This window comes from Polistes canadensis, unplaced genomic scaffold, assembly GCF_001313835.1.
Source record: "Polistes canadensis isolate GaletaPanama2010 unplaced genomic scaffold, ASM131383v1 scaffold_354, whole genome shotgun sequence".
NCBI lineage: Eukaryota > Metazoa > Arthropoda > Insecta > Hymenoptera > Vespidae > Polistes > Polistes canadensis.
This window is the reverse complement of record NW_014569901.1, coordinates 22162-49816: the sequence shown is the minus strand read 5'-3', so window position 1 is coordinate 49816 and position 27655 is coordinate 22162. Positions and strand designations below refer to the sequence as shown.

Here is a 27655-nt window from a genome sequence, read left to right as displayed (position 1 = left end):
TTTTTCCTTCGTATAAAAACATCACATTTTCCTACTCTTTGACGCGAATTCCAAGTTCAATGATTTTCGTAGAATACAATTTTTTAATGTGAATATGATTACCGCTTCCGACATATCGCCTCTTTCATATATCTATATATCTCTTAAGTAATTGCAAATCTTTAAGCATCTAATGAATCTTTAAATTCGATTATCCACGCCGCTCATATTTCGCTTATTATAAAATTGACATTACTTTGCAATTACATACGACGAATTTACGTACAACGAATTAACGCGTACAATACGCCAATATTGATTGTTTATTGTACATTTGTTATAATCATAAAAATAACAAGAGAGAGAAATCTTATTTCCATTAAAAATGCAAAGTAAAAGTTGTAATTACAAATTAAAAGTTAGAATCTCACTTCGCGTGACGCGAAAACGATGCACTTCTGTTTATTCGATCGATCGAAATCGAGTAACGTGACGATACTACTGCGATTTTCAAAGGGACCAAAAAAAGGCGCAAAAAGTGCGCGATTAAAGTCGTAAAGCCCTACCGACATAAGCTCCTTAATATTCTAACACGTCTACGCCTACGCAATCGCTATTAAATATAGGAATTTATAGAGGTGATGGTGATCTTTCGGCGCGCAATGCTCTTCGAAGACTAAAAAGAAGAATCTTCTCTGTGAGTACCTTTCCCGAGAGAGAATCTTTTCCCTCCCACTTCTCCTCTCGCTATCTCTTTTCCTCCTTAGCTCCTAAGAGGCCTCTCTTTTAAACTTGTACAGATGCTATCGCCTTCGTAGGGAGATTATTAAAGAGAGAAAGGAAGAAAGAAACTCGAAGCGTATATCCTTTTCATTTTTATCGTAACGTACTTTCAATTTATATTGTTTTTCATTTTAAACATCTCCATTTCCTGCGTTTCTGACATTACCGATCGTCAAACGGATAGTTACGGTTAGGGAATGTGGTATAATCTCGATATTAAATTATTTCAGCCGAGTAATTATAAATTGTATATATATATATGTAACGAAATATTACTATTTATATTTCGTCACCCCGTTAGCTATTATTTAAATCGGCTGCTGTTACAATTATGACGCGCAGGCGTATTAGATTTAGAGAGACTCGGTAACGCTGATAACGCGACAGAAGATAGAAACGGTTAGGAGTTGGCTAAGCAAAGACAGTTAGAATTCGAATTGTAAAACCAGTATAATAAGATCGTAAAACAAGAGTGAATATTAGCTGTAAATGTTGTTTCTCTTATTTGCAGGTAATGTAACTAATGTACATAGTGTAGTTTTAGGTGTAATTTGTATTAGACAATGTAAAGCAATCCAGATAATGTAAGTTAGTGTAAATAATATTAATAAAATAATCGACTCTTATTTGCAGAAACTCAAGGCAGTTATATTCCATAAAATATAATCCTTATAAGAACAGTATAAATACCCTTATATATATATATATATATATATGTATACATTATATGTACAAGGAGATTTGTTCTCTGTTCCTTATTACACGGCATATGTTCATGTGAACTTCATTTCTTATTTTAGCGTATTAAATCTATCTCCGAAGTTTATGCTCACATTTTCAGAAATAATCTGTATATAAGGGGTCCCCTCCCTTTTTCTCTTACGACTTCGTCCGATAGGAACGAATCAGTCCTGCTTAGATCCATTCATTTCATATATTAACAGTTTTCCTTTCTTTTTCTTTTTTAAAATTTAATCGATATGTTTGTCTCATTTCGTATACAAAATTTACTAACGATTGAATTAAAACTTGATATAATGACCAGATTTTAATTGGTTATTATTTCAGTCATATTAAAATAAATAATTATTCTGATGGTGCGCACAATTGCTGCAACGCTTAATGATACATAACAAAGTAACCTATACTAAGACATTTTTTCACGAATGTCTGTGCCAAAGTCATGATCACTTTTTTTTCGAGCCAAAACCAGAAAAGCCCATAATAGCAGCCATATCATCCGACGGTCCAGCATCTTCCTCGTCGACTTCGTCTAATTTCCTCTTTTTATCTTTTCTCTTTTCTTTTCTATATTCTTTAATTTTTTCTTCCTATAAATATTAAATACCATTTTCTTAATAAGATACAGCTGTTATCGTTACAGTATTATTCAATCTCGATCATTCATTATTTAGAATTATAATAGATATTAAAAAATTTGTTAAACACAACAATAAATATAAGAACAAAAACAAACCTCTTCTTTTAATTCTTTCACTCTTTGCTCTAAATCATAATCTTTTTTCTTCTCCTCTAATTTCTTTTTATTAAGAGCAAATCTAGCTTTAACTTGTTCCAACGTAGAGCGTTCTATCTTCATTGACATACCCAAATTACGCTGATCTGTTAACAATTTGAATGATTAAATATAAGTTTATATAATGATAAAATATTTAATGATTATATGCAATACTTACGTTTCGTTCCATTAATATGATCGAGAAAATTGATCGAGTCCTTGACAACGCAATCGCACACATTACAATAATAACTGCAAACGTAATATCGTGATTAATATTAATTAGTAATATTGTGTTAATTGACATTACAGAACTAAAATATTTCACTTTATTTGATCCTCACCCTCCTGTTTGCGAAGATGGAGTATTTTTATTAATAACTACACTTTTTCCCAATTTAGATTCTAAGTCGACCTTATAATCCCTTTGTTTAAGTAATTCTCTCTTTACTGCTGGCTGCTTCGGAATACCTAATTCCTCTTCAGCAATTTCATCCTGGAGCCGCTGAAGAGCTATTCGTTCGTACTCTTCTCTGTTCCATTTTCTTCTGTGATCGTCGGGTCTCTTAAAATAAATAATACTCTTTATCACTATATTAATATAATACAAATTACAAACTACTAACGTTGTCAACAATTAAATATAGCGGTTAGGAAATATTTCTTTTTTCGGACGTCTACTATATATTACTATTTGTAAATTCCTTCAAAATAATTTTACCATTGACATAGTCAGAGCTGTCTAATTATATAACTTATCCGATAAAACAATATTTAAACTGAAGTATTATAAAAAATTAACGTTCTCTAACGTAAATTCATAAAGATATTTATCGTCCCGTTCGCGACTGGCTTATAACAAAACAATACAGAGCGCTAGTAGCGCCACGCATAATCCACCCATTATTGCCATCTGTATAATTCTTGTCGAATTAATAATAGAATATATTTCATGCGCTCACCTGCAGAATATCGTAGAATAAGAAAACACGTTTATTACTGTATATTGCACAAAATATATTTCCCATATATGTATTTTAATTCGATAAATATAAATATCAAAAATATGCGTCCATATATATTCTTTCTTTTTCTTTTCTCCCACCCTATCAAATAAAAGACTATGATAGTCTAATTTCTCGATGGAATAAAGTTCATTCTTCGATCGTATGTTACTATTTCTTACTGGTTAAAAATTATCACTTTTTACAAAATATATAATAAAATATTCATTTCAATTTGTTTGTAAATTCTGGCACAGCTTTAAACAAATCCTCAACTAATCCGTAATCCGCTACTTGAAAAATTGGGGCTTCTGGATCTTTGTTGATAGCAACGATTGTCTTTGAATCCTTCATACCGGCAAGATGCTGAATTGCTCCAGAAATGCCCACTGCTATATACAAGTCCTAAAACGAAATGATGATAAATTTATTTGTGGTTCATCTAAATCAGTAATATTATTTCAATAGATAAATACACAATTTGAATACATACCGGTGCAACTATTTTTCCTGTCTGTCCAACCTGTAAGTCATTGGGCACATATCCAGCGTCAACGGCAGCTCTTGAAGCACCAACGGCAGCATTGAGTTTATCAGCCAAGGAATAGAGTAATTTAAAATTTTCACCCGACTTTAAACCTCGTCCTCCCGAAACTACTACTTTAGCCGATGTCAATTCAGGTCTATCGCTCTTGCTAATTTCTTGCTTAATAAATTCAACCAGATTCGTTTTACAATCACCTGGTGGAACCAGTTCACAAGTTGCATTACCACCTTCCAGGGGCAATGGTTCAAACGAAGTACCTCTCACAGATACAACTTTGACATTATCTTTCACTTTAATGGTCTGTATAGCATTGCCAGCATAAATAGTGCGAATAAAAGTATCCGGACCTTTAATACCAATAATATCGCTTACCGGCGAAACATCCAATTTTGCTGCTACCTGAAACATCATTTAATTGAATAGATTAGAGAATAAATATGAGATTTATTATTAAAGAGAGCCTAAAAATTAATATATAAATACATCAAAGCAAATCTATCAAATGTACTTACTCTTGGTAATAATGATTTACCGAAAGCACTAGCACCAGCTAAAATGTGGGAATACTTATTTTGGTTGTGCATCGCTAATATCAGTGGCGTCAATGTTTCTGGAGTAAATCCTTTAAATGCTTCGCTATTTGTAAAAAGAACTTTGTTGACGCCATTCGCATTGCTTATAGCCTTTGCCACTCCATCGCATTTTGTTCCAGCAACTAAAATGGTTATTTCACCACCAATTTGTTTAGCTGCACTTAACACGTTATATGTTATCGATGACAATACTTCATTATTATGTTCTGCTATAACTAACGTTGATTTAAGACGAGTTAATGAATTAACCTATGAGAACAAAAACAAAACCAAAAAATATGCCAATCTGTGCTCATTCATATTCATATTCAATCATAGTACTATAACTAGTCTCATAAGTATAACATTTTAAAAAAATAATCATCAACGTTTTAGTTTATTCATTTTTAATGAATTTTTCTACTCACTCTCTTCGCATTGAGTAATAATTTGAATGATGCAGCTAACATTTTTCTATATATTTAATATATTTATATCGTATAAAATAAACTCCAATATTAAACTAATTATTGATTTTTCCTTTTCTTTTAATTACATTAGCTGATAATTTTTTCTTTCTTCTGATTTCTTCTCACGCTGATTACGTTGCAAGATGGCAGATTAAGGCAATAGTGCACTCTACGACTACTAGAGGAGTGCCGAACTTAGTCAAATGGTGACCAATAAGATCTCAATCGGTAAAAACGTCACGCTGGGTTGTCAAAACCGATCCTACTTGTCAATACGCACGTGTACACATGATTATGATTATGATTACTTGACAACCTTATGAATCCCTTTCGCATTAATTATTTTTAAGTAAATAACTGCACTATACGGTATTTATTTTCTCTTATATTTTTTGGCAGCTTCCATACGAATGATACTGCAATACATATCTTATTTGTTTATATTTTAATCTTGCAATGTTTACCAACAGATTTGTTTATCGATTAATAACACTTTCAAAATTTTTTCAGTAATCAATCTCATAGTGTGAGTAGGTACTACAGATGCATATAGGACGCAGAGTATGTGATCTTCATATTTTAGAGCGTGACATTTATGATATTCCGAACATAGGTATGTTTCCTTGGCACCCACAAATTTCCACTTACTTTCCAAGTTCATCTCTATGTTACCTTCTTCGCATTCAGATGAAAGCATAAATATTTCTATTGCCTGATGATAAAATGTTCTCAAAATATCTAACCTGTGTGTTCCTGTGACACGATTTTTTGTGCTTTGCGCATTTCTACTAAGCACAAATTTGTCCACCTTACAGTTTGCTAATAAGAATCTAGAAAAATCATTTCTCTTTAATATTTCTTCATTTAAATAGTAATTAATGAAAAAAATTGTTCTTTTTTTCTCTCAACAAATAAAGTCATATTACCCTAATGCGTTAATATCCAAGGAGAGTGCTGCGGGTACGTTTCTAAGATAACACTGCTCAGAATTACGTAAAATATCCATACTTGTTTTCCAACATTGCACAGCATATCTTTCGATCTCTGATAACTCTGGGTTTGGTCCACATAAAGAGACTACTTCTACATGATTTATTAAAGTAATGGATACTAATCTAAAAGCTATCTAAAAAAAAAAATAGACTGCTATAAGAAGGACTCTTTTCAATTCTTACTTGCATGAACACTATCGTGTCTAATTTAAATATATTTCTATTTTTATTTCTATTATTAAATCTGTAATATGATATGAGAATACTTGCGTTAGGACTTTTATAAGGTAAAAAGATAGGTAAATCACGCGCCGTGTAGTTAGTTTCAGTGGCTATTGTCATTATTAACAATTTTCTTTCTATAGGATCTAAGGACCACCATCCATTGGTAGCTACTGCTAAACAACCATGTACCAGAACGCATCCGTACATTGAATCTAAACATTCCATGTATCCCTCTAAATAAGTCTTGAAGAAGTTTTATTATGCATGTAGAGATTATCCAGTGATACGTAATGTATATTAAATACATTATTAATTATATACCTGTAACAGATGATTCTCGTATAAAATTATACACTCCGTCATATTAATAATATCTGTTTTGGTACAAATTCGATCTCCGATATCTAAACACTCTAAAAGCCTATCTATAATCGGATTACATCCGCGCAAATCTTTTTTTAAACGTTCTATATTTTTGGCATTTTTTATTTCATCTATACCAACGAATAAGACCATCGCACCAAAGGCAACATCAAGAAATTTATTTAAGGTATATTTTGTTGCACCATTTGCAATAATGATTAATATAATACTTTGTTCATATTCTTTCCAAACTATAGCTGTATCTGGTAGATCTGTATTTAGCAGCTTCATATTTTGCGTTTTAAGAAACATATGGACGCCATTTAGAGATGCCATTTTAGAAAAAGTTATCTACAAATGTTTTAGAAGGAAATTAGAGATTAAACTGGTTAAATAAACAATAGTAAATAGTTTTAAATATAAAACACAAAAACAAACCATTTCTTTATCTCCCTTTTGACGAGAAAACAATGGAATTCCTCCCGACGATGTTAAACACATAACTTGTGCGGCCATAGTTATCTTTTTTTTTATGATATCTCTCTTTAATTATTTCTATTTATTGTTTAAAGTAAAATTAAACTTGAGCAAACGCTGTACGTTTAATTACGTGTAAAGGGTTCAGTGTTGCTTGCTTTTTTTACACAACAATCTAAATATTACATACAGAAAAGATATATATTTACATTTATATATTGATTAATATAGATACATACACGTATGTTCATCTCAAAATATTTCTCAATTTGTAATAAGCGGTTTTTTCTATTTTATATGCAGCTTGAATTGTCCAATGAACGTTTTCCAACGTCTTGCTTGAGATTCCATTTGTAATTTTTCAAAACGTTCACGTTTCATCATGAAGTAATGAGAGAGAGAGAGAGAGAGAGGGAGGAAAATATATATAATGTATAAAAAACATGTACCAAGAATCTTTTTCAACTTTAATTTTAAACAAATGAGACAATTATATTTATAACGAATACGGATGAATATTATAACATATACGGCGTGATATCTACTTGTGCAAAAGCCAACTTTTGAGGTTATTCAATTCTTATAAAATGATGGAAGAAAGAGAGAGAAATGATAGAAGACATATCCTGTACATCGGCGGTATTTTTCCAGCTTTAAAATTTGATTTCGACGACGTGGATATCCCTCTAAGACAACCATGCGTATCCAATTTAGATATATTTTTTTTAATATGTTCGATTATAATGCATTTAATTGACATGGCATTTGATATTAACATCGCGGTAAGATATTTACTGGCAAATAAAACAATATATTTTATTTGGACTCTTTCTTTTCTACTTATTCCATCTTTCATAAATGTAATTATTAGCAGAAGAATGCAACATCAAGATGAAGAGGTAAATTAAATGATTGTATCTGTATTACATCTTGATTAAAATGACTTGCTCATACTTACATATATCTTTTATCGCAGATAGATTCAGACTTGATGCAATTAGAAAATCATAAGTCTGCGCAAATGATGACAAGAAAGAAAGTATGTTGCATCTTGGCGGTGGTTTTCCAATTAGCACCCGTGGTACATTATTACGATACTTTGATTTATGCTTTGAAGGCACGTAAGTGTGAAAAAATAGGAGATAGAAATGGCCAAAAACAATATTATTTTAAAATGCTGAAGGAAGATCAAGATGTTGCACTTTTGAGAATATTTGAATGCTTTCTTGAAGCAGCACCTCAACAAGTTTTACAATTAACCATTTTATTGAAGCATTATAACAGCGACATTAATCTTGAATGTATTTCTTTTTTCCAATTATGTTTGATTCTTTGAAGGCATTGCATAATATGACAGGTCTATATTATCTCTTTTTCGTTTTTCCTTTTTTTCTAGTTATACATCAAATTGGAAGTATTATTAGTTCTTTAGCCAGTATGGGTTGGGCAATGGCGAGTTATAATCGCAGTATTCGATTAGCCCAATTTGATAAGGAAATAATAAGCATTCAAGGTAACATATGTCAATTTTTGTGGCATTTTTGCGTTACAGGTATGTTTAGTAAGAAATAAGATGTGTTAGTTATTGATTATGCAGAAGATATCATTCTCACTTCGTCATTTGATTACAGTCTCAAGAATTTTAATGGTGAGTTTCATTGCTAGTATATGGCCGTTATACACCGCTATCGCTTGCATCTGTCATTGGATTGCCATGACAATTTGGATCTTGATCGATTCTCATGGTATATTACAATTTTGTCGCAAAAATAATCGTGCACCACATATTGCACCAACGATAACAGAACGAGTTTATTCCATGCTTCTTGCATTGGTCATTGGTCTAGTCCACATATTTGTATATTTAAATGTTATAGACGGCAATACTCGTGTAAAACATATATTCTTTTATGGCTTATGCTTTTGCGAGAATGTTATCGCAAATCTTCTTTGGATGTTAAATTTATCTATAGAAGCCAAAAATTCATGGTACTTTTTTATATACATTTTTCCTTGTACAGTGTCTTTCTTATTGGGTATTACTGCCATGATTCTTTATTATATGCGTTATCACCCGGCTAAAAAGAATCAGCCACAATCGAGCTTAAGAAATGAAGATTGATTTTCGATAATGTTTAGGTAGATAATATTTACGTAGATAGCTATAACTTTTCATTATTATCTTTCATTGTTAAATAAACACGTCCGCGCACGCCCTAGAGCACGCCCTAGAGCACGCCCTAGAGCACGCCCTAGAGCACGCCTAAAATTCTATAATAATTTATTATTTTTTATATTCATTTGATATATAATATTTAGACATATAAAAGAAGAACAATCAAATATTCCAAATGTTGCAACTATTATAAGTAATGTAATCATTAAGAAGTGGTATTAAAAGTAAGAGTTAAGATTAAAAATCGGATTAAGAGAAGATAAACATGACATTAATTAATATTTTATAATAAGACCACCACATAAGATTTTCATTTAATATCTAAGAGACATCAACAAGCCGCATTTTACGTGTAAGTTAAGCCAATCTTTTAAACGTATATAATGATAATTAAATATTTTATCTAATGTGTGTGTGTGTGTGTGTGTTTATATATTTGTAATCAATTTTGTTTGTATTTTTTAAGAATATATATATATATATATATATATATGATATATTTATGCTCTCTCAATTAATAAATACTTAATCAATAAATTAATAATAAAATTAATAGGTGTAATATGTTAAATAAAAAATGAAATAATGGATAGAAACCAAAAATGAAAATTTGCCGAAGGATTATAATATGCAATTCCTTTTTGCAAATATCAATCAACTGGATTTTGTACAACTATCAGGATGAATTCTTTGTCCGGAGCAACCATTATTTCATGTTTTTTACTACGAACACGCAAGAAAGTTAAATCATTCGTTGGATCCAGATCACGAACCACAGAACGTGCTTTGTCTGACAATTGACTAATCAGGCCCGCGTATTGCACGGTCGTTGTATTATCCAATGTCGATTTAATTGGAATTCCTGTAACAGTAGAAATTTCGGAAAAAATATCATTTAATACAACATCAAAACGGATACGAACCTTCTGCATTTACTACAATAGACCCAACAACGCCCTTATGAGATTGTATACGTTTCATGGTTTCCTCGACTTCTTGTGCCTTAAACAACAAATTAATATTTATATTTACTCATGAACATTTATATAATACAATTTTTTTTATTTATGCGGAATTATTAAGTTACCATGTCGTCAATTTATATTGTTCTTTTTAGCATAACACACAACAATTAAACAATTATTTACTGAAGAAGTTACTGTTAAAAAATAGATGATTTAATTCGGTATAGTAATCGACAGAATCGATTGTAATCAACAGTAATTAAACCCGTAGCAACAACTAATTTGCCCCCGAAAATTCTTTATCGTAAGTAATATGTAGATGGATGTATCGCGCATAGAATACATGAACCATTAAATAGACGATACTCAGATTTGAAACTAAACTGATATTGCGCCAACGTATGGCGCCAATACGTAGATCATATTCAAATCTATCAAATGAACATATATATAAAGCAATGTATAGTTACGTATTGCATTTCTCTACTTTGTAATAACTATATTTCATAATGTTAATTTATAATGCATGCATATGAGACGTATATGAAACGAGTAGATAATAATATTGTACATAAGAGTAACATCGTTACGCTACATCTGTCTCGTTTCATGCGATTTTGCTAATATATCATTCATTTATGTATTTTCAAATTAGTTAGAGACGTTCTTGGATAATAATTTCTATAAGACTGACGCTGAACATTTCAAGGACGTAAAGAGGAAGATTTAATATATTAATCTATATAAAACACTGCACAACTTGTCAATTCCTATAGAATTTTATTTTTACAGAGATACGATTAAATCAGTTCCTGGATATGTTGGCAAATTAAGATTGTAAGCTAATGATAGCTTTTCAGGTACAAATCTGCCGCCTAGATAATGAAAATTTCCTTTAAACTTGTGGGCACACATTTTTGGCGCTGTCAAGGATATCAACATTTCTGGACATATATCATCCTTTTCAGATGGACCATTTTCAACATCCCATCCTGAAGGTATGTCTATGCTGCATATAGGAATAGATGTGCCTTTCAATATTTCCATAATAGGAACAAAAATATCTCTTACAGGAGGTTTAAAACTAAATCCAAACAAAGCATCAACTATAATTCGGTATTCATTTAAAGAACCAACGACATGCTTATTTTTTGTAAATTCATTTCCTAAAATGGTTATATCATTTTCTCTACATTGATGCAACAGATTTGTGTACAATTGGTTCTTGGTTTCTTTCGGATAATAAATGTCAGGAGAATAACCAAAATGTCTCAAATGCCTAGCGCATACTAGTCCATCGCCACCATTATTTCCTGGTCCGCAACAAACTAAAATTCTGTTTGCAGAATTGTCCAACAATGGATAAGATTTGGCAATTGCTATGGCACAACTTTGACCAGCTAATTCCATCAATTGATCCACGCTAAATTTATATTTTTCAAATAGATCCTTATCAATGTTGATTGCTTCTGATTGATTTAGATATTTAACCATTTTCCTATACTTCAGTCGCTTTACTGTCAGGGTTGCGTCAAAGTTTGCTATACCACTTAAAACAAATATCACGCGTTTACTTGTCAAAGTTAGCGACTGAGTTAGCGACATTTTCACGAATTTATCTATAACTCTATTCTTACATCCATATCGTCGATTGGCCAAAAGTAAGGTGGTCATATGAACTAGTTTTCGGCCATTTGTCCTAGTTAATCTTGAAATGTAACTAGTACAGTTTAGGAAATATTAAAAAAAGAAAAAAAAATGGTTATTTTATATTGTTAGTCGGGAGCACACAACCAATACCTTCTATATTTTACTTTATCGATGCCTTTTAAGCTTAATTATACGTTGTATATGTATGTTTACATCGGTATTATTCAACAATACGTATAGAAATTATTTCGATTTGAAAATCCAAAAAATTGTCACAGAAATTAATATTAAATAAAATGATAGAACAAGATATTGAAGCAGATCAAGGTGGTTTGCGAGTAGATGGTAGACGTCCATTAGAATTGAGACAAATTCGCGTAAGATTGGGTGTTTTTGGCCAAGCTGATGGAAGTGCTTACATAGAGCATGGTAAAACCAAAATTTTGGCGGCAGTGTACGGGCCTCATCAGGTATTTCAACAATTTCAATTATTACTTTAGTGAAATGAATCGTATAATACGTAAATAAATCGTCTAAATTAAAAAAGAAAAAAAAACACCAAAAACTTCAAATTTTGTAGCCTAGAGGCACAGGAAGAAGTGGTAGTAACAGTAGCAAAGCTGTTGTAAATTGTCAGTATAGCGTAGCAGTATTTAGCTTCATGTCTGGGGAACGGAAACGTAGACCACGAGGTGATCGTAAATCACAAGAAAGATCCCTTGAATTACGTCGTGCGATGGAAGTTATAATACATTTGGAATTGTATCCACGCTCGCAGATAGATATTTTTGTGGAAGTTTTACAAGTCGATGGAAGCGACTACTGCGCATCCGTTAATGCAGCTACTTTGGCACTGATCGACGCTGGAATACCTATAAAAGTATGTCATTGTTGGAGTAAATTATTATATGTATCTCGCTTATGCTATATATATATATGTATGTATGTATGTTTCTCTTTTTTTCCTCAATCACCCTTTAGAATTATGCAATAGGATGTACAATAACATTAGTCAATTCTTCGTATACGGATGGAGAGGAAAAAGCTGTCAGTAACACAAGTGTATTAGATGCAAATTTTATAGAAGAATGCGCATCAGGTGTAACTTTATCTATCGTTGCATTACCTGAAACAAATAATGATAATGCATCAAAAAATTCTGGATTGATAGTTGTTGCGCAAGGAGCAGGTCAAAGGTTACATTTATCGCATTTGGAAGCATTAAAACAGCGTGCTTTGCTTGGATGTCAAGATATAAGAACGATCTTAGATTGTGCCGTACGACATCATTTAACGATACATTCGCTTCCATCATTGTGTAACGTTACATTGGATTAGAGTAAAATAAAGAAATATTTATTCTACTAATATAAATTATAATATAATTTTCTACTATATTTTGTAATAATATGTATTATAGAAAAAGGAAGATATGCTCATTTCTCTAAGAGAGACATAGAAGAGAAATATCAATATGATACGAAAGATAACGAAAAGGAAGAAAAAATATTTCAACACAGATAACATAATATAAAAATATTTGTCTGTACAATATATTCGTATTAACGTTAATTTTTTTTTATATAGCACGATTTATTTACATCAAATTTTAGCATCAGGATGTTTTTCGATGATCATCCCCACTCCCTAAAACAATATACACATGTACAATATATAACGGTTCGATAATTTATACAATAGTAAAAATAAATTATACGAATGTGTATTATTTAAATTCACCTGTCCACCAGCCGCACATGCTGCAATTAATCCAAATTGTTGATCTTCTTTGATAAGCCTGTTAGCAGTATGAGTGACTAAGCGAATTCCTGTAGCAGCAAACGGATGACCAATTGAAAGAGATCCACCCCATGAATTCCACTTTTGAAGCTCTGGAACACCTACTTTTTTGCTTCTCTTTAAATAATGTTGCGCAAACCAATCGGAATCTAAAGCTTTAAGGTTAGCTAATATTTGTGCAGCAAATGCCTCGTGTACTTCCCATACACCGATATCCTTTACATTTAACTTTGATTTTTCTAATACCTATAAATTCATAAATGTTATGTTTTTGCGTCAGGTAAACTTAATAAGGTGTTTTTTTTATATGCATGCATTATATATCTATAAACCTTGGGAATAGCATATGCAGGACCTAAGAGTAATTGATCGACTGGATCTTGAGATACATAAGTAAAGTTTCGTAAATATGCTTTCGGCTTGAGACCCAATAAACGAGCTTTTTCTTCTGTCGTTATTAAAGCTGCAGATGCACCATCAGTTAAAAAGGATGCGTTAGCTGCAGTTACAGTCCCATATGGTTTAACAAATGCAGGTTTCAATTTTGCCAATTGCTCTGGCGTTGAGACGCGTATTCCGTTATCTTTGTTTATTACTTCTTCTATGCCTGGAACTACAAACCTAACGTTATAAAAGCAAAATTTTGTTTTCTCTCTTACATACCTTTAAAAGGCACTACATCTGAAAGATGTCCTTGTTTCTGTGCTTGCGCAGCTAATGTGTGAGATCTCAATGCATACTCGTCTTCTTCCTTTCGTGTTATCGCAAATGCTGCTGCTAAACGGTCTCCGCTATGTCCCATTGTTTCACCACTAGAAAATTCCGCCACAGCTGGCAACTGAAAATAGATTTATGATTTTGAAAATTTTAATGTATAATTATGAAAAGAATATAAGGAAGAAGATAATTGCAACTAACATCTGGTACAAAATGTGACGGCCTAATGGATCCTAAAAGAGACAATTTCTGTCCAATAGACTTTGCTTTATTGGCTTGCAACATCAAGCTTCTCATAGGACGACTATGTCTTATTGGTATATCTGACATGAATTCAACCCCTCCAGCCACAATCACGTCATAGGTATCACATGCAATTAAACCCATAGCAGTGGTTATAGCTTGATTACTACTAATGCAAGCCATTGTAATCGTATGCGCTGGTGTATGTTCACTGTAACCTGCACCTAAAGCTGCTTCACGACCGATATTTGATGTTTTTATTTCCTGCATTACGGTACCATAACAAATATATTCTATAGCTTCATTAGGAAAGCCTATCTTTCTTTTTAAACTCCTAGAATAAAGAAATTAATCGAATAAGAAAGGAAAATTATCATTTTAATTGTTAGATAAGAATGTATACTTACAATAAAGAATGTCTAGCAAGATCGTACGACAGAAGATTTTTGTATTGCGTTCCAGATTGAAGAAAAGGTGTACGTACACCGTCTACAAATACTATATTTTTCGAATTTGAATCATATTTTGTTGTATAATTTTTATTTATCTGGACTTCCCAGGATCTTGGGTAGATAGAACCTGTAGCACATAAGAGTTCATTATTTTTAATAATAAATCTAGTAAAAACGGCCTAATTGTCATGATTTAGCGATACAAATTTCACGAATACTTGGTCATAAAAGGAAAAATCACGTACAATAATTATATTCATTTGAATTTTTAAATTTTCACAGTACGCATACACACACACACACACACACACACACACACACGTGTGCACCATATATATGCTTCATGTTGAACTTTGAGCTTTGAGTTTTGCTGTAGTCAGAAACGATTTGATTTATCATTTAAGTTTTTTACATGTCAAATAGTTTGTTATTTTGCTAAAAAAAATAAATTCTTTTTTTATAAAACATAACAACGTACCATAAACCTTAAATCCTTGTTCTATCTTTGAAACAGTTTTTATAAAGGTAAACATTTTCTATCACAAATTATAACTCTTTTTCTTCTTATCCAGAAACCTAATAACGTAGCAATACGTGTTAAATTTGATTACGTTCCGACAAAAGTATCGCTAAGACCTAATTCCGTTAACTACCCTTTAGTATAATCGTACAATTTTTACTCCAATGTATTCAGTAGTATATGAATATTGCTTTGTAAATCCAACAATAAACTTAGTCGAGCAAATACGAATTAAAGCGTATTTGATGGAATCAATCGGATTGATAAAATTAATTCGTAGAAGATATATATAGACAAAATAAATATACTAGGAACATTAGGTCTTTTTGAGTTAATTGTCGGATATTGGTAGCACTGGTTTGAGGTTAATCGTTTTGCGTCTCTATTTTGGAAATATCATTGTCTATCTTAGATAGGTAATATAATCCTTGTTTTAGATTTGGCGGTATATAATACTCTATATAGATCAGAATACTCTGGGCTTTTAAGTTTTGGAGAAATTAAATTAATTATTAACGCTTAAAAGATGAAGTGCACTACTCCAGAAATTTCTTGGCATAATCGAGATCCAGTTTTGAGCATCGACATACAAAATAAACCCTGTGTAAATAATACAAGTGAAAAGTTTTGGCGTCTAGCTACTGGAGGAGCAGATTCCCATGTTTTGGTAAAATTATTGAAATAAATTAGATAGATTAAATGATTAAATGAATAATAAGAATGAGTTATATATACCAAATGATATTTAGATTTGGCATCTTTTGACATGCGAGAATAGTGCGACAATGATCAAATGTGTAGCAGACTTGGAACGACATCAAAAAGCAGTAAATGTTGTCAGATTTTCACCATCTAGAGAAATTCTTGCTTCAGCAGACGATGGTATTTTGATTCTTTAAAATAATATTGTCTATGTAGAAATTTGCTCATCGTAAAATGAGATGAAATGATAAAAAATAAACAAAGATTTGTTTTTTATTTCTATAGAATCTATCATCATTTTATGGAAGCAGAAGGAGGAATGTGACTTTTTTATCTCTCCCAATGACAATGAGAATAAAGAACAGTGGACTTCGTGGAAAGTGTTGAAAGGCCATTTAGAAGATGTTTATGATATCTGTTGGTCGCCAGATTCTTCTTCCATAATATCTGGTTCTGTAGATAATACAGCAATTCTATGGGATATTAATAAAGGTCGTAGCAATGGTATATTATCAGATTCAAAAGGATTTGTGCAAGGTGTTAGCTGGGATCCTTGTAATCAATATATATGTACAATAAGCAGCGATAGGTATCTACAAACACATTAGAGATATATATTTGATATATATAATATATTTAATAATAGCTTTATATATATATGTTATAGTATTTCCCATTAAGTTTAATACTCCATATGGTTCTTACAACCTATTAATTGTAATAAATTATTTGATTTATTTTAGGCAGTGCAGATTAGTCGATATCTCTACAAAAAAGACAGTACAGCGCGTTCACAAGTCTAATATTCCTACACCATTTGATTATCCTTTGCGAGGCAAAACAGTTAGATTATTCTATGACGATACATTTAAATCATTTTTTAGAAGATTAACCTTCTCCATAGATGGGACATTGATAATTGTTCCATCTGGTATAATAGAACCACAAGATACCATAGAAAAAACATCAAATGCGACGATTGTCTTTTCAAGGCATAATTTAAAAGAGTTGGTATTTGAATACGCAAAAATGCGTTATTTTCCAAAGAAGCAACCTTGATGCTACCCTATTATAGCAACATTTGTATTTATTTTTAGGCCAATAATGATATTGCCTTCTTTGGATGAATCTACAATAGCAATTCGATGTTGTCCTGTTTATTTTGAACTCAGAAAAGATGGACCCACTCCTATGATAGCATTACCTTATAGAATAATATTTGCGGTTGCAACACAACATTCGATATTAATTTACGACACTCAACAAATTTCTCCAATTGCTGTAATATCTAATATTCATTACACCAGATTGACCGACATTGCGTGGTTTGTAAAAGATTTTATCATATTTTTCTTTGAATGCAAATCATTGTTGTCCTCTAATGTTACAAACGTATCTAATTTTTCAAATTTTTCTTTATAGGTCTAGTGATGGCCATATCTTGGTTGTATCTTCTACAGATGGTTATTGTTCGATAATACATTTTTCCAAAAACGAACTGGGCCATGTGTATGATGATGGTAAAGGTACAACAATGACTCCATCTCAACTTCCAAATAGTAATAATAGCGAAACTATAACGAAGTCTACTAGAATTGAAACGAAGGGTAGTACTTTGCTTCTCGATATAGATAATAATGCAGTGGATGTTGATGTTATAAAATATAATAAAGAAATAACAAAGCACAGTTTAGATGATGAATGTAAAAAGACTTGTTATCAAAATAATGAAAAAATGGAGCAAAATGATAATAATTTATCGGAGTACAATTCCATTAAAGATCGATACAAAAGTCAAAATGATGAAACAACGGAAGAAACTGAAGATATTAAACTAGTTTTTAATGAAGAAAGCGATAATGATACAAAAGCAAGTAAAAATAATATATCCCCTAAAATGGATGTATCTTCCGTAATATCTAAAAAGGCACCACGAAGGGTGAAATTAATTACTCTCTCTAGTACTAAAAGAAAAAAATTATAAATAACGTCAATTATTTTACGTAATAATTATGTAAATAAAAACTAATACTTTTATTATGTAATAATTATAGTGTAATATTTGTATTTTGGATATATATTAGATCATTATTGCCATCATGAATTATTATTTTCTTCGAATAATCAGAACCTGATTGGTTTCTTTAACATATTAGATAAATATATTTATTCCCAAAGTGCATTACGTCCAATAACGCACGAGTCCAAGTTTGGCGGCGATTTACGTAAACCGTCAATCGTTATATATGATGTATACCTCGGTAAATATATTAATTAGTTTATAATAAAACACGGTGGCTTTTTCAAGTGTAGAGTAACTTTATTTCTTTTTTTATTCTTATACCCCAACTACACAGATGGCATTACGTATCGTAATATATATATATATATATATATCTATCTGTTTTGATACATATCGTCATAAAAATAACAGATAAAGCATTCTTTACGTTTCAAATATAGTCATATAAACTTTATAATGGCACTTGTTTCCAATATAATTTCATCCATTACGCAAAATTTTACTAAATTTGGATTAAATTCAAAGTCTATTAATTGGGGTAAGTAGTGAAACTCTCAAGRTTATGTTCATTCTGAATTCAAAGACCAGAAGAACAAGACATTTTGTTTATTTCATATTTTTCCTTTTTAAATAGTATCATGCATCAGGTATGCATCAAAGAAAGCTGGCAGCTGTACGAAAAACAAAAYTATTAAAACAAAACCAAAGCGTAGAGGTATGCGTGTGAGCGATGGTGCGTTTGTACAGGCAGGAACAATGCTCGCTACTCAATTGAGACCTAGATTTCATCCTGGACTAAATGTAAGTTAACTATGTTTTATAAATATTTACTGTAAAGTATAGRTCGAATATTGTACCATGTTTATTATGTTCTTTTTTAGGTTGGTTGTGGAAAAAATGGAACATTGTTTGCTATGRAGGCAGGAAAYGTGATGGTAACTTGTGAGAAGGTTAATCTCAATTGGGATCGTCCTTGGGTGAAAATAAATTATGCGAATCGGGAAGGACAAACTATTTATAAGAAACATTTCAATGTAATACCCAAACCTCAGCACAATCGTTTTAGACTAATCAACACCATTTAKATTTGAGAGTTTAGTTGAGTCATTTTTGTAGGACATTTATTTTAATGCGAAGACATCTAAAGTAAATAGTGCAATTATTTCATATTTTTTTATGCTTAAAAATTATAATCAACAAATRTTTAATGTGATAGAGAAATTTACTTKACATGATAATACGAGTATTAATTAAGACTTTTACGTAATCACTATCTGCTTTCAAATCTATTATTTTCAGCCCACTTAAATGATTGATATTTTACACTTTTTCCATCTTCGGAGAAGGTAGCAAAAACTTGTACTTTTCTAACATGACTTGCTGTACGAYATTGYCCAACAAGTTCTGTAATTGGTATTTCCTCGCTTCTGTTTTTGCACTGTATTATAAATTGAGAATGGAACATAATAGGATCACCTGTGAACATATATATGTATAAGAATTATAGATTTACGTGAAGAGCTCTTTCCGATGGCATTAATAGGAAAAATGATTAATAAATTTGGTCATATAATTATAATATCACATGTGAATTTTTTTTCTCTCCCTCTTACGGGCTTGAGTCACTTCTCTGTTAATACCTTCCTCACACCTATTCAATATTATCAAATAAGTCRCGTCTTTTTATCATCTATTTATGAGTCAACAGCATACAGTTCAKCTTTGTTTTATTTTCCAAATGGGTCAACCACCCATTTTAATAACCATATCTACTTTGCCCGACTTAAATGATCTGATGGGAATTAGTAATCCAACGTGGTTAAGGCGTTGACTAATTAATTAATATGATGATTAATTAATATTGTATCCCTACTTTAAAGTTGTTTGATAACAGATTGAGGAGATTTTTCACTTTTACCTTAGCAATGCAAGACTTTCATTCTGTTTTACTGTTTTGTTATTATCAACCAGTCTTGAGCTATAGTTTTTTGCAATTCAATGAATACCTTTCTGCATTTCATAAAGAGAGTAACACTATAAATAGATACCTGGATATAATAGAAAGTCACCACCAAATTTTTCTCCAGTTGTTATGTAGTATCCTCGTTCCCAAAGGTCTTTAAATGTTTCATATCGAAGTTGTTCTTGTGATGTATTGGGATATTTCCATTGAACTATTTCAAAGTTACCCTTATTCCATTGTGGATATGCTAATAAACAAAGTRAACGCTATAATACCACTTTTATTTGGTATTAAAAATGTTGACATGCCGCCAACATTTTGTATTATATCATCATATTACCCGTATGTGTCTGTATAAGTGCTTCACTTTTTTCTAATTTAGGTAATTTTGACATTTGTTCGTCAAAGAGATCTTTAGTATTTATTTCTATATTTTTTAACGCTTCCTGTGAATCTTTATCTAAAGGTTTTCGTAGTTTTTTTTTATTTGTCTTCATACCTAATATCTTTCGTTTTTTTCCTTTACAATTTTATTCATCATTGCTACACAATCTAGAATAATTTAATAATTATATTTAAAGATTCATTATATAAACTATATAGTTTGGAAAATACCTGTTTTTCTTTTTCTTGTTTTAAGCACTTTTCTTGTTCCTTAAACAATATTTCCCTGTATTGGTCAAAAGTTTCTTTTAAAGATTCACTCGGTGGATATTGTAAGTGTGAATATTTAACAACACGAGCAATTCCTTTTTCTAATAAAAGGGAAACTTCTTCCGGAAACAAAAGCAATGGAAGGCCTGAAAGTACTTCTTGCCGAGGATATTTTGCAAGACAACCTACTAATTCTCCAATTATCCTATGCTCCTTCCGCAGTGTCAACCAATCTTTAAGAATACGAGAAGAGGGAAGATAATGAAAACAAAGAAAACATTATTGTAATCGTTATCTTCAAATTTGAATAAAGCTTTTGTACTTGGCATCGCTTATAAAGAAATAAAATGTATGAAGTAATTGAAGATATTGTAACCTATAACATAATAATACAGTTACAATAAAAAAACAACATTTTACCGTAGGCGTTCCATATGAAAACATTATTTTGTGAATATGTCAAGTTTATCATATCTGACATGTGATTTTTCTTCTTATGTTAAAGGTCACTTATTTTTGCAATCTTTCTAAAATCTTTTGGAAAGTCTTTAGCACCTAGTAACGCAAGCAGCAACACCTTGCGGTGTCGTCTAAAAGCATAATTGATACTTTGCGAGGATCGACCATGGGTTTTCATGGGATATTTTGTTAATTACACACAACATATATAGAAGAGTTAAAAATATTTTAATCAATGATAATGTTTCAATATCTTTTTAAATATCCAAGAAGATCTCATACAAGTAGACAAATAAACGTCTCCCGAATTCAAACGACGTTTGGCAGTCAACGTGTTAAATACAATATATACCTATCAGACGCGTGTAATCTTTATATTTAAACGCATATTTACAATATATCCGCTGATATAAATATATAAATCGATTCAATATTTATTCACAACAATGGCGGAAATCTCATGTTTACGATTGGGAAATATTGATTAAGTATTTCTTCTAATGACCACCATTTGTATGGTGGCCCAACGTTTATACTCGTTGATAAAAAACCACTCATTGCATAGAATCCAAAAAAAAAAACCAGTAAATAGGAAATGAGCACGCGCCACGATGATGGAGTCAAAATGTTTTTCAAATAATGAAATAGACAATTACTAGAAAAAAAAAGATAAAGATGAAATATTATGAAAAATATGCGTTTTCTTTATAATCACTTGCATATTACCGTAATCCTGTTTCTTTGTCAATTTCTTTGTCAATTTCTTTGTCATTTCGAATATTCGACTTGGTCAAGTTGAAACTACCGATTTTACAAACTTCTAGGTTTTTCCTTTTTATTTTTTTCACCAGGTTATTTCTACACTCCGTTCCGTTCTGAAGATCTAGTAATTCATGAAAATTTCTGAAATTATGTAGTTTAAATTTAATTATTATATTCATATTATGCAATATATTGTAAGATAAAAACAAATTTGACCAACTCTTTGCTATCTGACATTTGATTTTCATCATCCAACGACGTAACTTTATGTAACAATAATTTCAATTTTGTAGGAGCCATCAGGACAGGGCGTTTGAATTCATATAGAGAATGTTCTAATCCGTCTAAAGAAAAATCTTCAAGGAGTAGGTTTTCAGATCGAATAGATGATGAACTAACCGAAGAATCACTACTATCATTCAAAGACCTATAGGTACCTCCGAATTTGTATTCATGAGAGTTTGTTAAATTTTCCGCATCCTTTTCTTTAAATTCTGTCTGAAACTTGTTTTCTTTTTCTGTTTCTTCGCAAGTTGAGTTGCCGGAAGATTTTCTTATTTCAATAGCTTCATTCATTTTCTCCGTTGCTGATAATGGAATAATAACATTAAACGAACGAGAAGATAAAACTTTCTTTTTAGGAAGTAGACTAGATTCGGACTTTGATTTACGATTGCCTAAAACGACAGCCTCTTTAGTATGTGTCTATATATATACAGACACTGTGTCTGTATATATATAGACACATACACTGTATATATATGTCAGCGTTAAATTGTGGAAACACTAGGTCTTATCCGAAATAACTAGGCGTTTTTGGGCAAGCAAATAAAAATAATATGATTATAAACCAAAACTATTAGTTTGAGGAAATAACGAGATATATATTTTATGACTACGTACGAAGGTTCAAAGTCGACAGAACGGCACGACTAATAGAAAATTTATTCTTTAAGCACAGAAAGAGGACACGAAAACTAATCTACGAGGATTCAGAGTGTTTGCGTTTATTTTATTTTTGTATTTATAATATTCGAAAGAAATCTAATATAATCAACCGAGAAACTTTATCTCGAGATTAGATACTTTCGTTTGGAAGATTTTAAAATAAAGAAACACATATTTCCTGTTTCTAGATTTACAACAGTGTAATACAAGCAGAAATTTTGAAACGAAATTAAAATATGTTTTTCATATACTTAAGTTCAAGTTTCAATTTCATAATTTAATTACCCGCCTCTCGCGAATTCATGTATTTACTTAGTTAAAAACATGTATTTTTGTCTTCGACACTTTAACTGGTCAGTTTAGTTATTTCATGTTAAATAGCTAGTTATTCCACGAATAAACGAGTTTCATGTTTTAACGCTAACATATATATATATATAAAGAAAAAAATTACATTCAATAGTAACTGATTGGAATGTAGCTGGAAAGTTTATTGGTAAGGATATATGATCCATAAATTGTAGTTTTTCATTTTCCTTCATATTATTTCCATTTGGGGAAGATTTATCGGGACATATTCGAGCGATGGTATCCGAGTAATCTTTGTTACTATGGCCAAAAATATCGTTTTTTATTTTGGAAGCGTCGTTAGGGGTATCCTGACACATCGTTGATGTACATAGAGTTATACTTTTCTCCAATGAGATTAAACTACAAGATATAAATAATAATAGATAATTAATAATTAATCGAAATAAATATGTATATATTAGATATGATAGAAAGCCTAAGCTGTCTTGTTGCACTAACCTGACATTTTCCGTCGAGTTTTTTATTGGACTTGGGTGCGAACTTGTAACGGGTCGAACATTTTGATGGAATATTTGTATGATTGGATCGATATTGCTAGTTTCCGACACCATTACTACTTTAGGATCTTGCTTTTCATTCGAGATATCGTCGTAAGACATAATTATTTGATCTTTTTTCAAACTAAAATTAAATAATTAGAAGATGATAGTAAACATTTGTAATCTCTAAGACTTTTTTCGTTTTTTACATATATTATTGTGTAATTAATTTACTTACAAACATTCTACATGATCTTCGTTAGAGTTTAAAGTAGACAAATCGCACATATTTATTCTTGTTCCAGAGTTTTGTATTGGTATTTGAATATCGGTTTCTAATCTTGCGTTTACCTATTAAAATACATTTTTATTTTAATAACGATCTGATTGTCCTATTTTCTTGCTTTACATGACTAACCGTATCTAGTAGAATTTGTATCCTTTGTCTAAGGATTTCCAAATTGTTCATCTTTTCAGAACTCTCAATTACATTTTGCTTAAAATTAACACATTTCTCGTTTTGTGCCAATACCAATTGTTGGAAAACACTTGAATAAATCAGAAAGAAAAATATATGTATCTCGGTATCTTGAATATTCTCCTTGATATCGCGCGCATATCATTAGTAGAAATTAATGAATATATTCACCTTTCAGTTAGTTGTATAAGTTTATGAATTTCTAATTCGTACCATTGCACTTCCTTTTTCAATTCGCGACTTATCGTATCATTCCAGCTGCACATATTCGCAATACCCTAAAAGCACAAACGCATACGCGACACGCGCACACGCGCACGAATTAATAATATGAAAAATTGTTTATCTACGCATTTAAATGGATATCTTTGATTTTATCTTCTTCTTTCCTCTTTTTTTTTTTGAAGTTATACTTCTTTTTGTATAAATTAATAGACAATAAAGCTTTTCTACTTACAGATGCTTTCAATTCGTCATAGAGGGAATCTTGATGGTTTGAATCGTTGAATATAGTGTAGGGCGAATCGTGTATCGTGCAATATGATTCCCCGTCGGAATGTAACAGCTGTAAATTAATTTAGAAAATTTGTATTATTTATTTATTTTACGAATTAAATCCATTAATATAGAGTTAGTTAAACGAAGTTAGGAAAAAACATAACATAAAGATTATTACAGATTATTACATATTGAAATTTTACAGAGATTCCAATGAAAAACACTGCGAAATATTTGTAATGCCCCCCGCTATGTAACTAAGTCTTTAATAAAATCTAGCGAAGATAACAATGAAGAATTTATAAAATAATTAAAAGAATGGTAAAATGTACTATATGACATTTAAATATGTTGAGAGAGAGAGAGAGAGAGAGAGAGAGAGAGAGATAATTTATTATTCAAACAACACATGTGCAACTTACTAAGATCCTCTTGTATCAGATAAGTACTAAGAGTGCTGTCAATACAATTAAAGATTTTTACATATTTATACGGAATTCGATTAATGAAAAAGGAAATTGAACTCACTCGGTCAATAGAAGTACGGGTATCCACGCTTCTTAATAATTTTAATTCCGTATTTTCCTCTTCTAGTTGTCGATTATTTTCGCGTAGCATCTGCAAGATAGATATAGATATTATCTTTTAATAATTCTATTAAAACATTTTAATCATACGAGGAAAATGTAGGTCTGCTTACTTCAATTACATTTTCGCGAGCTTCATAATTATTTCGAAGATTATCATTTGCCTTTGTCAAGTTTGTAATCGATATAAGCAATGACTCATACTCGATATGCTTTTTCTCTAATTTCTCGACTATTTCGGCATTCATCTTCATAGATTCGACTCTTTCATTCGTAATTTCATTTAATTTATCCTTTAGATTTGGAATTTGTAGTACCTAATTGCAAGTGCACGAAAAGAGTTTTAATTATGAATTCATAAGATTTTTCTCGTCTAAAAAAAACGATTATATACATTACAACCTCTAATTCAGCCGTCTCTAATCTCTCAAGTAATCTTTGTTGCTCTTGTAAAGACTTCTTGAGGGCTATACTGGCTTCTTTTTCTTTTCTTTTTACTTCATCCAATGTGTCTTTCTGTTCATCATAATCTCGTTGTAGTTCACTATTATTCTCGTGGATTCGCTCTCTGCGAAATAATCGATGAATAAAACTCAAGGACTGATTTGTCTGACGGGCGCGTCAAAAGACATTAGGAACTCAGGGAACGATTCTGGCTTAGAAATGACTAGACTATGACTCACACCTATATATGTCATCGTTAAAACATGTGAAACAAAATTGAAGAATATTTTTTTATAATTGACATAAAATTTGTATTTTATGCTTCAACTAATCGCACCTCGCTATTTCATAAAATAACTGGTTTAAGTATACATTTCTAGCTTATTTCATACTTTAATCGGTCTCTTTGGATATTTAATGAAAAATTATCAAATTAAACATTTATCCTATGAAATGAAGGATTTCACGCTTTAATGGTAACATATACACAGATCGTTTCCGAAATATGCGTAAGATTGGGGAAGGAAAACGTTTGGACGAAGAAAGAAAAACATGAGAGCTTGAGAAAAAATGAAGAAAGATCAGCCTTTTTTAGACTTTAGACTTCAGATTTCTGTATGAAGTTTAAATAGGCATCCTATTCAATTAATTTCGATCAATTTAAGATCATACTTTAGAAAATTACTTAGATAATTATATGGTTTTAAAAACCCTTTCTAGTACAATAAGTATACAAAAATATGATATTAAATACATACAATTGACGTTTAAAATAATTCTGTTGCTTCTCCAAAATTAAATTTCTATTGTCTAATTCGGCCATCTTTTCTCGGAGAGTAGCATTTTCTTCTCTGAGAGTAGCATTTTCTTCTGTTATTTGTATTACTTTTAAATGTAATTTTGTATTATAGCTATCATTCGCCATATCGTTTTTATTTAAACTGATTTTCACGTAAATATAAATTAAGGTTAAGAATATTTCCCTTATCTTCTTGTCGCTCTTCTTTTTTAACTTTGTTATTGTCTAACCGAACAAAATACGAAAAATAATGAAATATACATAGCTAAAATACATATCTATTGGTTATAAAGTAGAATATTTACATAAATCTATATATATATACAGAAACGACTTTCAAATTTGAAAAACGGACCGTTACAATGTCGAGCTCGTTAGGAATATATAACTCAGATCTGTACTTTTCTAAGAAGCATACATACTTGACACAACATAGATTTATCTTATTCAAGTTGGTAATCGTTACGGTGATAATTATAATTTTGTCAACATTTCAATCAAGTATACCAATCGCCGATAAAACGTTTAAAATTATCATTAACTATTGGTTAAGACTATTATGTACATACACTCGTACGTACATATATGGTGTGAGTTAAGTGCCAATTAATGAATCCAGAGTAAATAAACAATGCTTTAAGTTTATTCGTTATTGTTTGGCGGCAGACTCATGCCATTATTGGACGGTCTAACCGTCACAACGCTCACCAGTCGTAAGTCACCTATTTATTTTAAACACTCTATATACGAAACTCACAATGCACAAGGTATACAACATTTAAACAGCGTTTGGAAAATAAATATTTTTCAAGAGTAATATAATATTTGTTTTTTTCTTATATAAGATTATTATGTTTACCTTTTTACAGATTCTGGTCTTGATTATTTCTTGTTACTTGCAGCTGCATTCTATTCACTTAATATTTTACAATAAATCTCTTCAAATAGTCCAGGCAACAAAAGGAGAACTTGGAAAATTTAGCGGCCTTGTTAAAATTTGATATAATGGTAATTCGACGACGCTGAATCGAAT

At 30.9% G+C, this 27655-nt stretch overlaps 12 protein-coding genes and 1 long non-coding RNA gene across 19 annotated transcripts in view; 5 read left to right on the top strand and 8 right to left on the bottom strand.

Moving 5' to 3' along the window:
• Nucleotides 1–273: 273 nt before the first annotated feature.
• LOC106791923 (zinc finger matrin-type protein 2) lies at nucleotides 274–3326 on the bottom strand. Of its 2 annotated transcripts, none has more exons than XM_014757938.1 (5): nucleotides 3244–3326; nucleotides 2626–2846; nucleotides 2460–2533; nucleotides 2240–2385; nucleotides 274–2093 (listed from the first exon to the last, which is right to left on the bottom strand). In XM_014757938.1, exons 1-5 carry the CDS (start codon nucleotides 3307–3309, stop codon nucleotides 1950–1952), a joined length of 651 nt encoding a protein of 216 aa, XP_014613424.1. In that variant the 5' UTR covers nucleotides 3310–3326; the 3' UTR covers nucleotides 274–1949. The 2 variants fall into 2 exon arrangements, with proteins under 2 accessions (XP_014613424.1, XP_014613425.1); XM_014757939.1 differs by lacking the exon at nucleotides 3244–3326 and adding an exon at nucleotides 3003–3201.
• LOC106791920 (electron transfer flavoprotein subunit alpha, mitochondrial) lies at nucleotides 3278–5040 on the bottom strand. The gene is made up of 4 exons (XM_014757934.1): nucleotides 4833–5040; nucleotides 4345–4674; nucleotides 3779–4231; nucleotides 3278–3690 (listed from the first exon to the last, which is right to left on the bottom strand). The coding sequence occupies exons 1-4, from the start codon at nucleotides 4872–4874 to the stop codon at nucleotides 3511–3513; spliced, it is 1005 nt and encodes a 334-aa protein (XP_014613420.1). The 5' UTR covers nucleotides 4875–5040; the 3' UTR covers nucleotides 3278–3510.
• Nucleotides 5041–5135: 95 nt separating this feature from the next.
• Nucleotides 5136–6464, top strand: LOC106791926. Of its 2 annotated transcripts, none has more exons than XR_001382246.1 (3): nucleotides 5136–5223; nucleotides 5385–5487; nucleotides 6232–6464. It is a non-coding gene; the product is annotated as an uncharacterized LOC106791926 (long non-coding RNA). The 2 variants fall into 2 exon arrangements; XR_001382245.1 differs by having other exon boundaries at nucleotides 5210–5243.
• On the bottom strand, nucleotides 5233–7956 carry LOC106791918 (protein fuzzy homolog). Of its 3 annotated transcripts, none has more exons than XM_014757932.1 (6): nucleotides 7890–7956; nucleotides 6893–7106; nucleotides 6413–6805; nucleotides 6137–6334; nucleotides 5801–6000; nucleotides 5233–5704 (listed from the first exon to the last, which is right to left on the bottom strand). In XM_014757932.1, exons 2-6 carry the CDS (start codon nucleotides 6968–6970, stop codon nucleotides 5335–5337), a joined length of 1239 nt encoding a protein of 412 aa, XP_014613418.1. In that variant the 5' UTR covers nucleotides 6971–7106; nucleotides 7890–7956; the 3' UTR covers nucleotides 5233–5334. The 3 variants fall into 3 exon arrangements, with proteins under 3 accessions (XP_014613418.1, XP_014613417.1, XP_014613419.1); XM_014757931.1 differs by lacking the exon at nucleotides 7890–7956 and adding an exon at nucleotides 7171–7258; XM_014757933.1 differs by lacking the exon at nucleotides 7890–7956 and adding an exon at nucleotides 7171–7258 and having other exon boundaries at nucleotides 6137–6303; nucleotides 6685–6805.
• LOC106791917 (XK-related protein 4-like) lies at nucleotides 7321–9109 on the top strand. 3 transcript variants are annotated; one of them, XM_014757929.1, is made up of 5 exons: nucleotides 7625–7713; nucleotides 7803–7830; nucleotides 7908–8232; nucleotides 8328–8483; nucleotides 8563–9109. In XM_014757929.1, exons 2-5 carry the CDS (start codon nucleotides 7810–7812, stop codon nucleotides 9051–9053), a joined length of 993 nt encoding a protein of 330 aa, XP_014613415.1. In that variant the 5' UTR covers nucleotides 7625–7713; nucleotides 7803–7809; the 3' UTR covers nucleotides 9054–9109. The 3 variants fall into 3 exon arrangements, with proteins under 3 accessions (XP_014613414.1, XP_014613415.1, XP_014613416.1); XM_014757930.1 differs by having other exon boundaries at nucleotides 7635–7713; nucleotides 7806–7830; XM_014757928.1 differs by having other exon boundaries at nucleotides 7321–7830.
• A 540-nt stretch (nucleotides 9110–9649) lies between these two features.
• Nucleotides 9650–10418, bottom strand: LOC106791925 (dynein light chain roadblock-type 2). The gene is made up of 3 exons (XM_014757941.1): nucleotides 10195–10418; nucleotides 10031–10109; nucleotides 9650–9969 (listed from the first exon to the last, which is right to left on the bottom strand). Exons 1-3 carry the CDS (start codon nucleotides 10195–10197, stop codon nucleotides 9758–9760), a joined length of 294 nt encoding a protein of 97 aa, XP_014613427.1. The 5' UTR covers nucleotides 10198–10418; the 3' UTR covers nucleotides 9650–9757.
• Nucleotides 10419–10831: 413 nt separating this feature from the next.
• LOC106791921 (NAD(P)H-hydrate epimerase) lies at nucleotides 10832–11787 on the bottom strand. Its single transcript, XM_014757935.1, has one exon. It carries the CDS (start codon nucleotides 11744–11746, stop codon nucleotides 10859–10861), a length of 888 nt encoding a protein of 295 aa, XP_014613421.1. The 5' UTR covers nucleotides 11747–11787; the 3' UTR covers nucleotides 10832–10858.
• Nucleotides 11788–11886: 99 nt separating this feature from the next.
• On the top strand, nucleotides 11887–13096 carry LOC106791922 (exosome complex component RRP41). Its single transcript, XM_014757937.1, has 3 exons — nucleotides 11887–12192; nucleotides 12303–12602; nucleotides 12704–13096. The coding sequence occupies exons 1-3, from the start codon at nucleotides 12019–12021 to the stop codon at nucleotides 13058–13060; spliced, it is 831 nt and encodes a 276-aa protein (XP_014613423.1). The 5' UTR covers nucleotides 11887–12018; the 3' UTR covers nucleotides 13061–13096.
• A 147-nt stretch (nucleotides 13097–13243) lies between these two features.
• On the bottom strand, nucleotides 13244–15730 carry LOC106791916 (trifunctional enzyme subunit beta, mitochondrial). Its single transcript, XM_014757927.1, has 7 exons — nucleotides 15413–15730; nucleotides 14890–15061; nucleotides 14441–14816; nucleotides 14186–14360; nucleotides 13855–14135; nucleotides 13463–13768; nucleotides 13244–13369 (listed from the first exon to the last, which is right to left on the bottom strand). Exons 1-7 carry the CDS (start codon nucleotides 15465–15467, stop codon nucleotides 13325–13327), a joined length of 1410 nt encoding a protein of 469 aa, XP_014613413.1. The 5' UTR covers nucleotides 15468–15730; the 3' UTR covers nucleotides 13244–13324.
• A 104-nt stretch (nucleotides 15731–15834) lies between these two features.
• Nucleotides 15835–18446, top strand: LOC106791915 (chromatin assembly factor 1 subunit B). Its single transcript, XM_014757926.1, has 6 exons — nucleotides 15835–16121; nucleotides 16204–16336; nucleotides 16442–16745; nucleotides 16900–17163; nucleotides 17254–17481; nucleotides 17579–18446. The coding sequence occupies exons 1-6, from the start codon at nucleotides 15981–15983 to the stop codon at nucleotides 18138–18140; spliced, it is 1632 nt and encodes a 543-aa protein (XP_014613412.1). The 5' UTR covers nucleotides 15835–15980; the 3' UTR covers nucleotides 18141–18446.
• Nucleotides 18447–18513: 67 nt separating this feature from the next.
• LOC106791924 (50S ribosomal protein L27) lies at nucleotides 18514–19763 on the top strand. The gene is made up of 3 exons (XM_014757940.1): nucleotides 18514–18717; nucleotides 18814–18980; nucleotides 19061–19763. The coding sequence occupies exons 1-3, from the start codon at nucleotides 18636–18638 to the stop codon at nucleotides 19268–19270; spliced, it is 459 nt and encodes a 152-aa protein (XP_014613426.1). The 5' UTR covers nucleotides 18514–18635; the 3' UTR covers nucleotides 19271–19763.
• On the bottom strand, nucleotides 19450–20639 carry LOC106791910 (tRNA-splicing endonuclease subunit Sen34-like). The gene is made up of 3 exons (XM_014757920.1): nucleotides 20483–20639; nucleotides 20228–20389; nucleotides 19450–19655 (listed from the first exon to the last, which is right to left on the bottom strand). Exons 1-3 carry the CDS (start codon nucleotides 20637–20639, stop codon nucleotides 19450–19452), a joined length of 525 nt encoding a protein of 174 aa, XP_014613406.1.
• A 118-nt stretch (nucleotides 20640–20757) lies between these two features.
• The window catches only part of LOC106791914 (uncharacterized protein PFB0145c-like), an 8714-nt gene continuing 1816 nt past the window's right edge, over nucleotides 20758–27655 (bottom strand). The window contains exons 3-15 of the mRNA XM_014757925.1: nucleotides 25782–25947; nucleotides 25493–25696; nucleotides 25321–25410; nucleotides 24752–24859; nucleotides 24466–24572; nucleotides 24235–24364; nucleotides 24055–24167; nucleotides 23776–23958; nucleotides 23420–23676; nucleotides 22238–22694; nucleotides 21982–22158; nucleotides 21217–21910; nucleotides 20758–21029 (exon numbers count right to left, since the gene is read on the bottom strand). Coding sequence (XP_014613411.1) covers nucleotides 21694–21910; nucleotides 21982–22158; nucleotides 22238–22694; nucleotides 23420–23676; nucleotides 23776–23958; nucleotides 24055–24167; nucleotides 24235–24364; nucleotides 24466–24572; nucleotides 24752–24859; nucleotides 25321–25410; nucleotides 25493–25696; nucleotides 25782–25947 — 2209 coding nt within the window. The 3' untranslated portion in view covers nucleotides 20758–21029; nucleotides 21217–21693. The remainder of the gene's footprint in view (nucleotides 21030–21216; nucleotides 21911–21981; nucleotides 22159–22237; nucleotides 22695–23419; nucleotides 23677–23775; nucleotides 23959–24054; nucleotides 24168–24234; nucleotides 24365–24465; nucleotides 24573–24751; nucleotides 24860–25320; nucleotides 25411–25492; nucleotides 25697–25781; nucleotides 25948–27655) is intronic.

Bases quoted from the DNA above. Each gene is read 5' to 3' on its own strand.
- LOC106791923 (XM_014757938.1), bottom strand. From the start codon at position 3,309: ATGGGAAATATATTTTGTGCAATATACAGTAATAAACGTGTTTTCTTA. The intron at 2,534-2,625 runs GTGAGGATCAAA...TTACGTTTGCAG, and splicing joins CCATCTTCGCAAACAGGAGG to TTATTATTGTAATGTGTGCG. The intron at 2,094-2,239 runs GTTTGTTTTTGT...TAATATTTATAG, and splicing joins TGAAAGAATTAAAAGAAGAG to GAAGAAAAAATTAAAGAATA.
- LOC106791920 (XM_014757934.1), bottom strand. From the start codon at position 4,874: ATGTTAGCTGCATCATTCAAATTATTACTCAATGCGAAGAGA. The intron at 4,675-4,832 runs GTGAGTAGAAAA...TTGTTCTCATAG, and splicing joins TATTACTCAATGCGAAGAGA to GTTAATTCATTAACTCGTCT. The intron at 4,232-4,344 runs GTAAGTACATTT...ATGATGTTTCAG, and splicing joins GTAAATCATTATTACCAAGA to GTAGCAGCAAAATTGGATGT.
- LOC106791918 (XM_014757932.1), bottom strand. From the start codon at position 6,970: ATGGCCGCACAAGTTATGTGTTTAACATCGTCGGGAGGAATTCCATTG. The intron at 6,806-6,892 runs GTTTGTTTTTGT...AAACATTTGTAG, and splicing joins AAAAGGGAGATAAAGAAATG to ATAACTTTTTCTAAAATGGC. The intron at 6,001-6,136 runs GCAAGTATTCTC...TTTTTTTTTTAG, and splicing joins TACCTTATAAAAGTCCTAAC to ATAGCTTTTAGATTAGTATC.
- LOC106791917 (XM_014757928.1), top strand. From the start codon at position 7,519: ATGATGGAAGAAAGAGAGAGAAATGATAGAAGACATATCCTGTACATC. The intron at 7,831-7,907 runs GTAAATTAAATG...CTTTTATCGCAG, and splicing joins TGCAACATCAAGATGAAGAG to ATAGATTCAGACTTGATGCA. The intron at 8,233-8,327 runs GTATTTCTTTTT...CTTTTTTTCTAG, and splicing joins CAGCGACATTAATCTTGAAT to TTATACATCAAATTGGAAGT.
- LOC106791925 (XM_014757941.1), bottom strand. The intron at 9,970-10,030 runs GTTCGTATCCGT...CTACTGTTACAG, and splicing joins TATTGTAGTAAATGCAGAAG to GAATTCCAATTAAATCGACA.
- LOC106791921 (XM_014757935.1), bottom strand. From the start codon at position 11,746: ATGACCACCTTACTTTTGGCCAATCGACGATATGGATGTAAGAATAGA.
- LOC106791922 (XM_014757937.1), top strand. From the start codon at position 12,019: ATGATAGAACAAGATATTGAAGCAGATCAAGGTGGTTTGCGAGTAGAT. The intron at 12,193-12,302 runs GTATTTCAACAA...CAAATTTTGTAG, and splicing joins CAGTGTACGGGCCTCATCAG to CCTAGAGGCACAGGAAGAAG. The intron at 12,603-12,703 runs GTATGTCATTGT...ATCACCCTTTAG, and splicing joins ACGCTGGAATACCTATAAAA to AATTATGCAATAGGATGTAC.
- LOC106791916 (XM_014757927.1), bottom strand. From the start codon at position 15,467: ATGTTTACCTTTATAAAAACTGTTTCAAAGATAGAACAAGGATTTAAG. The intron at 14,136-14,185 runs GTATGTAAGAGA...TTAGGTTTGTAG, and splicing joins AGATGTAGTGCCTTTTAAAG to TTCCAGGCATAGAAGAAGTA. The intron at 13,370-13,462 runs GTGAATTTAAAT...ATATTGTTTTAG, and splicing joins CATGTGCGGCTGGTGGACAG to GGAGTGGGGATGATCATCGA.
- LOC106791915 (XM_014757926.1), top strand. From the start codon at position 15,981: ATGAAGTGCACTACTCCAGAAATTTCTTGGCATAATCGAGATCCAGTT. The intron at 16,122-16,203 runs GTAAAATTATTG...AATGATATTTAG, and splicing joins GAGCAGATTCCCATGTTTTG to ATTTGGCATCTTTTGACATG. The intron at 17,164-17,253 runs GTTGGTATTTGA...ATTTATTTTTAG, and splicing joins TCAAGGCATAATTTAAAAGA to GCCAATAATGATATTGCCTT.